The sequence below is a fragment of the Daktulosphaira vitifoliae genome, unplaced genomic scaffold (genome assembly GCF_025091365.1).
Source record: "Daktulosphaira vitifoliae isolate Bord-2020 unplaced genomic scaffold, ASM2509136v1 Scaffold_4, whole genome shotgun sequence".
NCBI classification, from domain to species: domain Eukaryota; kingdom Metazoa; phylum Arthropoda; class Insecta; order Hemiptera; family Phylloxeridae; genus Daktulosphaira; species Daktulosphaira vitifoliae.
In genome coordinates this window covers 17,546,977-17,559,188 of record NW_026099575.1, presented here as the reverse complement: position 1 = coordinate 17,559,188, position 12,212 = coordinate 17,546,977, and the positions used below count along the sequence as shown (strand labels likewise).

Genomic DNA, 12,212 nt, shown 5'->3' with positions numbered 1-12,212 from the left:
GATACGTCAAAAGATCACAAATCGTATCTAGTCGAAGACATTACCCTTAAAAATTGAAAAAAATTCCCTCGTTCCCCGTAAAAGGGGGAAACCTCCAAAAAAATTACAAATTTAAAAATCGCTAATTTTCGAAATTTTTTCAATTTTTTTTACTTAAAAGTGCCATAACTTTTTCAAAAATAAACATATCAATATAATTCTTTTTTATATAGATGCATAATATCATTACCTTTCATTTGGTATATTTTTTTCATAAATTTAACCCTTAACCTGCCCACAAGGGGGGATTTAAAATGACAACTTTTTCACAAAAAATTAATTTTTTTAACTTAAATTTTGAAAATGTTCCGGAAGGTCTGACACTTTTATATATACCTTAAATTAAAGCTAATGTAATATGCTTTATCATGAAAAAAAAAAATTTCGGACTTTATTTTATCTTCAAGGTGAAAATGGCTACCAAATGCTATTATTGTGTGAAAATTCTCAATTTTATTTTTTACATTTTTAACATTATAATGCTATAACTTATTGAAAAGTGTATTGATCAATATAATTTTTTTATGGGAAATACTATTTTCTAATAATCTCTTTTTTATTCGACATACTTTGTCTTAATCAGGATATTAATAAGGAACTAGCAGATCATGTAGCTTTTGGAATAATACACCAATTTTTTAAAATTAAACACTATCTAAAGATTTGCATCGAAGCGTTTTTTTTTTATAGTGATTTTAATCACTGTCAGATATCATTATACTTGATCCAACTATGCCACGTCACCACTGTGCTGCGACCCCCCTGTGCTGGGTTTTTTTTTTTGTAGCCATCATTTATTTTTTCAGCTCTCATTTGACCTACTTTTTTGACAAATTTTTTTTTTAAATTAAACACTGTCTACAGATTTGCATCGAAGCGTTTTTTATAATAGTAATTTTAATCACTGTCAGATATCATCTGTACTGAACCCAACTATGCCACTTCCTCACTGTGCTGGGTTTTTATATACTTTACTATAAAAAAAACAAAATTCGAAATATAGATTTTCTTCTTGGTGAAAATGACTGTTTTCAAAAATATTTTATTTTTGTCTGTTCAAATTCTGAGTTTTGTATTTTATTTTATTTGAAAATATCTTACAACGTGAATACACTGACTTTCATGAATATTATATAACTTAATTGACATAGAATAAAGTTCATAAGACATAAGAAATTAAACTTATTAAAGTTTTTTTACTTTTTTAAAGTCGAAATAGCAATTTTTAAATTTGAATTAGCTTAAATTGCTAATTTTATCTTGCGACGAAAATAACGGGCAACTGTTCAATCGGTAACACTCATGTCTTTCACGCTTAGGGTACGAGGTACAAATACGCCTATAGCAATTAATATTTTGTATTTTTTTCTAAGTTAGAAAAATTTTCAAATAATTTGATTTTTATATCATTTAGATTCATTTACTTCAACAAATATCAGGGATCCCATCACTGTATTCTGCCCTAATGAGAAGAAATTTTTATTCATGTTACTATTACTTATTATTTTACTATGTGGTTTTTTTTGTAGCTACTATTTATTTTACCAACCCTCACTTGACTTACTTTTTTCAACGATACGTCAAATGATAACAATACGTATTTAGTTGAAGATATTACCATTAAAAATTACAAAACAAATTCCCTATTTCAAATAAAGAGTAACTTAAACAACTTTATCCATACAAATCATTAATTTCTAATAGTTTTAAAGCATTTATTGTCGAATTAGATTTGATATGATAAAAGTATTCAAATACAAAATTAAGTCATTTTACTTTGTAATTTAATAATTTTATTACTCTTTTTTATTATTTTAATTTTATTATTTTATTTGTGTGTGCTACTACTACACTATAATATTCCAAATTTTTTGGTAACATGTTGCTATGTAAATCATTTCTAAAAAAAATTATTGTTAGTTTCTCCTGAATTAACAATGGATTTTTACAATTATAATCAAATTTTATAATACGCTCAATTGAATTAATCTATTTAACAACTTTTTTTCATTGGTTTTTAGTTAAAGTAAATCATTAAAATTAATTCAGTTCTGTATATTTCAATTGTAGTATCTTTTTAAACACCAAAAGTTAATTAGAATGATTACTATGATTTTTATTTAAGTGATCTATTACGATAAAAATGCAAAAAAAAACAATTTTACTAATAAATTTACTGTAAATAGTAATTATAAAATTTCCTGAGTGCATATTAATCTTACAATACCATTTTTTCTATTTAATTATGTCAATTTGAAACTTGCAAGTTAAGCTAAAAGTTATGGTAATAAATTCATTTTATTTTATTATAAACTTTCACTTTAAAGGGCAAAAAAAAGTAGATTGAAAGTAATTACATTTAACATATTAAAAATCAAAATCAATAATAATTTGAAAACAATTATAAAAATGATCTTAAATATAATTTAAAAAATGATTATTACATAATTATATATATTTTTGAATCCAAGAACTTGTAACCATGTTATAAATCAGAAAATAGGAGTTCATTTTGCTTTTATAATTATCCACCAATTTCTTAGAATTAAACACTATCGACAGATTTGCATCGAAGCGTTTCTAATGATTGTGATTTTAATCAGTCAGATTAAATTTATACTGGACCCAATTACGCCGCGACCCCACTGTGCTGGATTTTTTAAATTTCTTTCTACATATTTTTTTGATACTCGTAATTTTAATTAGTGATAAATATAAAATTTATCTCTCATATTAAACCATGTATAGTTCAAGTTAATTTTTATCATCCAGTAGACCTATACAAACTGAGAGATGCGCTCCTATAGTATAAACGACAAATCCATAATAATGATTCAAAACTTGGAGTTTTTCATTAATTGAAAAAAAAAAAACTGTTTAAATCTATAAAAAATAAATTTTATCCTATACACAATATTAGCTATCAATACCCATAAAAACTAGTTATTACATTAAACAATTACTTTTTTTCATCTAATACAATATAACTATTTAATTTATAATTTTATCCGTCAATTTTAAGAATTTAAAAAGTAAGTACATTAATCTCGTGTTTTAACATTTTGTTTTTATGAAACTAGATAATTTTATTACAAAGAAAATGCAATTTTAAGTAAAAGGTAAATAATAACAAAACATTTTCATAAAAAATCATTCTCATATCTTTATAAATAGAATTAAACAAATAACTAATATTATATATAGTAAAGACATTTAAAAAATGTAATATCTCAAAAAAGCATAGAGAATAAAATAATAAATTTAAATTGTATTTGTACATATATTAACAGATTTTTAACGTATAGCAATGAGACCGGACTCTATTAACTTTTGAATCTTGCTAGCAATATCTGGATTTTTTAAATGACTGAAAATAAAAAAATTATTTAATAAAAAAAGTATTGGTAAAATAAATATTAAATATCATTTTTGAAGATAAAAGATAAGATAAGATTTATAAAAATAAACAGATTTATATGGATTTATAAATTTTGTTAAATTATTTTGAAAACATCAATGGTCAGCACAATTTTTTTATATGATTGAATACTAGGTATTATGATGTGACTGAAGGAATAGTTATTTAAAAGACTTAAGGAGATTAAATTTTATTAAAATATTTGTTTTTTTATATTTGCAACAAATTTAACATGTTGACCTCTTTAAATTAATTCAAACTTTATAAGTAGATACAATTTTTTTTTCTTAATTTGTGTTTAATTTAATCACAGTAGAATATGATAATAGCATTCAAATCATATAGGGAATTAATGAGTATTCCAAATTTTATGATTGATTTAAAAAATACACATTACTCTTTTTCGAATCAAAATTTAACTTACTCGCTTAGAGCTTTAGGGTCATTTTGCATTTGCTCAAGTATAAGACGCATTGCAGGATCTCTAATAATATCTTGAACTTCAGGATCAGCCATAGCCCGTTTTCGCATTTCTTCTGGATCAGAATGTGCTGCTAATGAACATGCTCTATATCCCTCTAAGGCTTCCTAAATTATTAATAGATCAATTTAATAAATAAAAGTCAAGTAAAAAAACTGTTTATACATACAGCATTCGATGAATCAATATCTAGAGCTTTTTGATAAGCAGATAATGCTTTAGAAGATTGTTGCATGCCTTGTAAAATTTTTCCTTTCCTTATCCAACCTTTCACTAGAAAAACAAAATTAAAATGTAAACAGTTTCCTTAATTAAATATTAAATAAAATAGTTACAAAATTTAGGATCCAATTGAACACATTTATCACAGTCTTTAAGGCCTAAATCAAAAGCTGCTAGTTTTGTGTAACAAGCTGCGCGATTACTATAATATTTAGGCTCATCAGGATTCCTCAAAATGGCCTCTGAATAAGCCTTAACTGCATCAGCAAATTGACCTTAAAAAAAATTCTCAATATAAAATATATAATTACTGAATTGTAAAAATTGCATACCTTTGTTGAAAAATTCATTTCCTCTTTCTTTAGCTTGTTCCGCTTTAACTGGATCAATGTAAGCTTTGCGTTCTTCTTCTTTTATTTTTTTATCTAACTCTGATATAATACTTCTAACTTCAGGTGTTCTATGTTCAGACATGGATTTTTCAAAATATGTTTTGGCATTTTTATAATCCTTTAAATGAACAGGGAAAAAAAATTATTTTTAAGTATTAATATTAAGTGAGTAAATTGAGTTAATTTTAAGTACTTCTAATTTTTTATAAGCATTGCCGATTCTTGAAAATGCTTTAGCAATTAATTTGAAGTCAGCTCTATTTTCTCTGCCAATTTCAACAGCTTTTTCACATTCTTCAATGCATTTCTTATACTCTTTTTGTTCAAAATATACAGCTGAAAAAAAAATTACCTTTTTCATTATCACTTTACTACTATCTCCATAAAATCGAAAATCTACCTGCAACATTATTATAGTACGTTATATTTGTTGGTTCTAATTCAATTGCTTTGTTATAATGAGTAAGAGCAGATTCAAAATTTTTCTTTTTATATTCTTCATTGCCAAGATCTTTTTCTTTTTTAGCCTAAAAATATTTAATGTAAATATTTAATATAATAAGTTTATTTTAGTAAAATTCGAAACCCAACCATACAATAATACAATTTTACAAAATACATTTACACCAAAATCTTAAGTAAATTTAATTATACTCATAGAAATAAAAATATTTGGAACTGAAAAATTTACTACCAAATTTTTAATTGCTTAAAACTTATATTAAAAATAATTTCTATAATACATAAAATTATTTTTATTTAAATTAAACACTAAATACTAGAAAATTTATTAATATGATAATATCATGTTACTTTACAATTATATTTATTATATGCTGTTGAGTCTGTATAACATAATACCAATGTTTAATGCCATCAATGATCTATTCCCTCCTATTTTTACACGCGACAGTCATCAGCATAAATACCTAACCACTATCACAATTGATAACGGCTCTGGTTACGTTATCAATCAACCTGCTACCTGTTACACACAACATATCACCTATAGATTTTAAGGCTAGTCAGTTAAGAAATAATTGTCGAGTACTTAATAGTAAATTTTCTTTTGCAATTTTTTTTTTTAATTTTATAGTAGCCATAAGGGCCTGTATTATAAATTTGTTTTTAGTCAATTGTATGATATTTTAACTTAAGCTGTGATATTTGTGTTGAACTGTTGTTATTGATGTCATTGAAATCTGTGTTATTCGTTGAAAAAATTGTGTGTTGTGGTCTGTCTGTTCTATTATATTATATATTGTTGTATATTAATAGTGTTAAAATCAGCTGGCCAGTTCACATTAATCATCCCACTGTGAATATTGAGTTTTACATTTAGCTTTATATCATATATTTATTGTCACAATGTTCATCTAGTCATAGTCAATAGTATTATTATCATTTTTAATAGATTATTTTAAAGTATTTAATGAAAGTTTGAATTAATAGTTATTAGTTTAGGAATTAGACACATACATACATATACAATTACACACTTAATAGATCACTGGTTTTGCACAGGTGACCCCTCCCATCACCAGTGATTCTATTCCTGCACGACACATTAACAGGTTGATCAGTCGAGGAGTGGTATACCAACAAGCCAGTAAAAAGATTTAGTGACCAGGTAAAGTATTTCACCATTTAATACTCTTAACCTTTACATGCATAATAAAACTCTACTATTATATTATGTTATTATTACCTCCTTTTGTTCTTCAGTTAAATTTTCCTCTTCAGATTTTTTAGGTGGTGGAGTAGGTTCTCTTTTTGGTTTTGGTGGAGGAGGCGTTGGTTCAGTATCCATTTTTTCATCATCTAAATTAATTCCCATCATAACACTTAATGCAGCTGACATTCTTGGGTCCTGCATGTTAGCACTTTAAAAATGATTTATTAATTTAAAAAAAAGCAATTAACTATCGATATACTTAATTAACTTTTAGAACTTATTAAAATTTTATAATAAAAACAACAGTTTAACACATCATAAATGGGTTATTAAACAAAAAATCAATAAAATGTATACTACATAAAAACTTCAAAACATTAATAATGATAATGTAGTTGATATTCTCATAATCATTAACTAAATTTAATAATTTTAAGCTTTTCATTTTCAGTAATTTGAAATAGAGCTTGGGCAAAATGTATTTATGGGATTTATTTTTTATAGTATATTAGCAATTTTATTTAAGATTAAAATAATATCTCATATGTTTAAGTTACATAAGAAATTTTATTACAGCGTATAACTAAATATAAAAAGTAATTTGACTAGTTATAATCATATTACTTACAATAATTTTTGAGGATCTTTTTGGCACTCGATTAACATACTCATAAATTGTTGATCATTAATTAAATCTTTGGTTCTAGGATCTCGAGCTAATTTCAAAAATGCCTCTGGTGGAAACATACTGTTACCCCCAAAAGAAGGTTGATCTTGCTTTTTTACTTCTTTTAAACCATCTAATAATTGTTGATTGTTAGGATCATACTTTAAACCATCTTCATATGCTTTAGTGGCTTCATCTTTAAGGCCTAAAAACGCTAATGCTGTTCCTTTTCTAGAATAACCCTATAAATATTTTTCTTATATTATAATAATATATAAATCTAAAATTTATTGAATAATTTTACTTTTGGCCAGTCGGGTTTAATGGATACTGTCTTTTCAGCATCTTCTAGTGCATTATTATATTTTCCTTGTTTAGCATAAGCAGCTGATCTATTACTGTAGAGAACATGATTGTTGGGATCGAGAGCTATAGCCTGAGTATAATGTTCTACTGCTAAAGAATAATTCCCAGCAGATAATGCAGCATTTCCCTTCTCTTTTAAATCAAGAGCCTAGGTAACAAAATTTTCAAAAAAAATAACATAAACACAAATAAATACTGAACACTAAAAATTAATAGAATTATGTGAATCATAAAATTAGTAAATTTAGTTTTGAAAATATTTACATTTAATGTAGGTGAAACAAATTTAAAGTTTTTATATTATATTTATTACTTTTTTTAATATTAAATTTAGGTTAAGAAATAGTATTACTTACCATGTCTTTAATTATTAAAAAATGTATTTCAAGAGGAAGACTTAATTTTTTAACACAAATAGTTGTAATAAACTAATTTTATAATTCAATGTGGTTAAGTTAAAAGCACACGATAAATTTCAAATAGATTGCTGTAAACGAAAATTCTAACACGGCGCGATTAACAAACAGCCTGACTCGAGTTGAAGAAATGAATAGTATTTCACCGCATGCCGAAAATGTTAAAAGCAGAGAATATTCTAGAATACAGTCTGTTTGAAAAACAACCGGACAGTGATGCCAACAATTTAAGTTTCGTTATCATTATAAATTATCAGTGAATCCGACAGTAACGTTATTCGATTGAAAACAAAAATGTCTAACAAACAAAAATATAGACTCTATAACTCTCAAAAAGTTTTAGCCCTTAGTAACGATGGCAACTTGTTAATTATCTTGATTAATGTTACAAACTGTTACTGTTATTTTCTTAAAATATTTAAAAAAACTTAAGTTTTATATAACTGTATATACTGTTATTAACTCTTAATAACAGTGATATAACTGTTTTATATGTTAAAAAACTGTTAATAAAATAAAATAAATATTTAGTTTATAAATTACTAACATTAAATATTTATAAGCAATTTAAATATAAATGCAAAATTGCTCAAATAATTTAATTTAAGGTTTGTCATAAATAATGATTCTTTCAAATTAAATTTTAACGAAATGGTAGAAAAATGATATATGATAAGCGATTTTTGATCTTTTTATATAAATGTGAAATGACGTTTTATTTACGATTCCTATATCTGTGTTTGATAATCGGTTTAAATAAATGTGTGTATACATTCGTTTATGTGTATTATTTTTTGATATATTCTTCACAAATTTTATACTGACCAAATATGAATTTATATTTATTTGTTAATGAACTTTTATTTCTTGCTTCATTGTGCATTATAACGTTACACTGAAAGTTATAAATTCTAACTATTGTGTTGTAATCAGTATACTTTGATATTTAAACTTTACCACATTTTGTGTATTTTGTGAAACGCGAGTTACACAGTCACTAATATTTTAGTAGGTTTAAAAACTAACTAATAATACCTAGTAATATGTATGTAGTTGGTACTTAGTTAAGTTTAAACATTGGAGGATACAATTAAATTGTTAGGGAATTTGTTATTTAAATTTTAGCTAATCGTTTCTTTTCGTCCGAGAATAAAAAATAAAAAATTTTTATATCTTTTTATTCAGCTATCTACAACACAAACACCTTTAATTTACAATAATCTGTTAGTTTTTAGTGGAACCGGTTTTGCCCTGCAAATAGTTAATATAAACATATGAGGGAAGAAAAAAACAATTAATCAAACCTTTTTTAAAATTTATTTTCTATCTTTTTTTTTTTTTGTGTAATTCTGATAATTTTTTTTGGCTCTTTCTCATCTGACTTGAGCAACCTCTTAGAGAAATAAGGATCTTCAATCTCCGGAAGTAAACACTCCATGTAAAACCTACTAAAATATATGTAACTGTGTAACAAATATTTTAAAAATTGCGACAAATTTAAATAAAAGATAAGTTAATAAACAAACTGGCAACATGTGATATTCATAAGTGTTAAGAATGATTTCAATGCTCTACCCTTTTTAATTATATAGATTTATGTAAGGAACGTTGCCAGTTTACTTATGAACTTATTTCTAACCCGTGGGACACGTAAAAACGCACCTGATGTACCACGTGGTAAGTTTCCTTAAAACCCTCTGTCAAATCTATCCTGTATACAGGACCTTTTTTTAGGAGTTGCTCAGAGAAGAGCAACGTAACCACATCCAACCGGGGAGTAGTGTTTTAGTGTTTTGTTGTGTATATATATTTAGTCATTACAGAGTAATGGATCAAATACGTTGTGCTGTTATACTGACCCATCTATATTCTACTCAAGACGTTTGATATGAGATACTGTGAGTATTGGTTTCATTGGAAAATAACCTGCCGTTATAATAAGCATTGGGCTCAGTGGAGAATTGAAGAAATTACGATTATGAATCCACCTTGTGTAAACACAAAATAAAATTAACTGTTAGTATTTATTCCAAGTAACAGATTGTTATTTCTCAAGCAGTCAGCAGCGTATTTATATGCAGCAGTAGCTTAGATACAGGGGAGCTTTAGGGGGTTTAAACCCCCCCAGAACCAAAAAAAAAATTATTTATAAATAAAGTAGAGGTACGATTTAAAATTATTTTTTATCATTATTTTTTTACATTTTGTTAATAATATTATCAATTAACTTTAAATAAAAAAATACATCTTTAAATATAATTAGTCAAAAATTTAATATGAAATAAACCCCCACCATAAAATAATCGTATCTACGCCACTGTATGCAGGCAATATAGGCAACTGCCTATAGCGGCATATTTTAAGGGCAGCAAATATTGAAGGCCAACATATTTATAAAAAGCGAGTTATTTTTTTATTGTTTTTATAACATATTGACTTCCTAATAATTATCATAATCGTTTTCATTTTTTGTGTATTAATAGCTACAAGCAATTTATTTTATGATTTATTAATAAACATAGATTTGATTAAAAAATATTTTTTAATACTTTTTTTTATGAGGAAGAATTAGTAATGTTATGGCAAAAATATATGAAAATGAACCCCCTCCGTCATAACGTAATGAAGGACGGCAAATTTTTAATGCGTATAGGCGGAAAATATGTGAATCGCCCCTGCAAGCAGTAACTGTTATAATTCACTGTTACTGTTATTTTTTCCCATCACTAGCCCTTTGGTACGTTCTTGTAAATACACATCATAATATTAGATACGTACGTATAATATTAGATTAGTCTTAAGGTGTAAATCTAAATCACACATCCGTAAAAGAACGGTATAAAGCTTCGATCTACCCACTGAATACAACTTAAGGATAAGTACTTATTGAGTTACAAGCATTTTAATACATAGATTTAGGATGTAACATTAAACTTAAGTGTTGATGTATATTCAAAATAACGAAAAATGAAATTTTGAAAGAGAGATTACTGGCTCCTTGCTTATTAGTTGCGGCAGTATTTATATTTCTCCGATTATAATTATCAGAGGGCGTCTTTTTTAATCATTAGAGAAAACTTAGAAAAATATCCTAATCGGAAAAAAAAAATGCGAAAATTCCCACACTGATCTAATATTCTGTAACTACGCTCTGCCCATGACATGGAAAATGTTTATCATTTAATCCTTCAAATAGTCTCGAAACACAGTGATAATGGGACAGGTATTCTGTGTGTTCAACTCAAATTTCCCTCAAATCTTAATTTTTCAGTTTGATATGAAATCGATACATTTTTTCATCATGAACTAGAAATTCATTCAACTTTTCCTGTTTTCCTTCTTTCTGCCTCATTACATCTTTAAGTTACATACATTGCGACTTTATAGTTAATTTGATAAATTATTTAATTTTTATAAACACGACAAATAACTGACAATTAATGAGTAATTGCAAATTTTTACTAAATTTTGCAATGTATACAGGAAAAAAAATTCTAGTCACTTGGCAACAAAGTTAAAAGAATAGCTTAAATGTTTCAATTTTATTTCAGCTAATATAAATCATTATTTTATTTTCAGACAGTATGTATTATTTTACTTCCAGCCAAAAGATTAAACACTATTTTTTAGCTTCGATGCGAAGCTGAGAAGGTATTGGTTTTACTATGATGTGTTTTTTTTTTTTTATGTCAGTTACCACTTTTTCTCAGCTCTCACCGAACAAATTTCTTTCAACGATACGTCAAAAGATCACAAATCGTATCTAGTCGAAGACATTACCCTTCAAAATTGAAAAAATTTCCCTCGTTCCCCGTAAATGGGGGAAACCTCCAAAAAAATTACAAATTTAAAAATCGCTAATTTTCGAAATTTTTTCAATTTTTTTTACTAAAAACTGCCGTAACTTTTTCAAAAATGAACATATCAATATAATTTTTTTTTATATAGATGCTTGATGTCTTTACCTATCATTTGGTATATTTTTTTTGTAAATCTGACACTTAACCTGCCCACAGGGGGGGATTTAAAATGACAACTTTTTCACAAAAAATTAACTTTTTCAACTTAACTTTTGAAAATGTTCCGGAAGGTCTGACACTTTTATATATATCTTAAATTAAAGCTAATGTAATGTACTTTAATTTGAAAAAAAAAAATTTGACCTCTGGACTTGTCTTCATGGTGAAAACGGCTACCGAATGCTATTTTTGTGTGAAAATTTTCGATTTTATAATTTACATTTTTTACTTTAAAGTGCTATAACTTTTTAAAAAATGTATGGATCATTACAATTTTTTTATGAGAAATAGTATTTATATAGATCTTTCATTCGACATACTTATTTTTTTAATCGGACCATTTCCCTTAATACAGGGGGGATTCAAAACATAAAAATGTATATAGAAAGTAGAACTTTTCAACTTAACTTTTGAAAATGTTCCGGAAGGTCTGACACTTTTATATATATCTTAAATTAAAGCTTATGTAATATACTTTAATTTGAAAAAAAAAAATTTGACCTCTGGACTTGTCTTC

At 25.9% G+C, this 12,212-nt stretch overlaps 1 protein-coding gene across 1 annotated transcript; it reads right to left on the bottom strand.

Annotated features, from left to right (window-relative positions):
- Positions 1-3,176: 3,176 nt before the first annotated feature.
- LOC126904178 (stress-induced-phosphoprotein 1) lies at positions 3,177-7,823 on the bottom strand. The gene is made up of 11 exons (XM_050682941.1): positions 7,617-7,823; positions 7,199-7,408; positions 6,856-7,136; positions 6,261-6,435; positions 4,953-5,079; positions 4,746-4,888; positions 4,493-4,670; positions 4,274-4,435; positions 4,108-4,211; positions 3,882-4,045; positions 3,177-3,406 (listed from the first exon to the last, which is right to left on the bottom strand). The coding sequence occupies exons 1-11, from the start codon at positions 7,617-7,619 to the stop codon at positions 3,334-3,336; spliced, it is 1,620 nt and encodes a 539-aa protein (XP_050538898.1). The 5' UTR covers positions 7,620-7,823; the 3' UTR covers positions 3,177-3,333.
- Between the last annotated feature and the right edge of the window lie 4,389 nt (positions 7,824-12,212).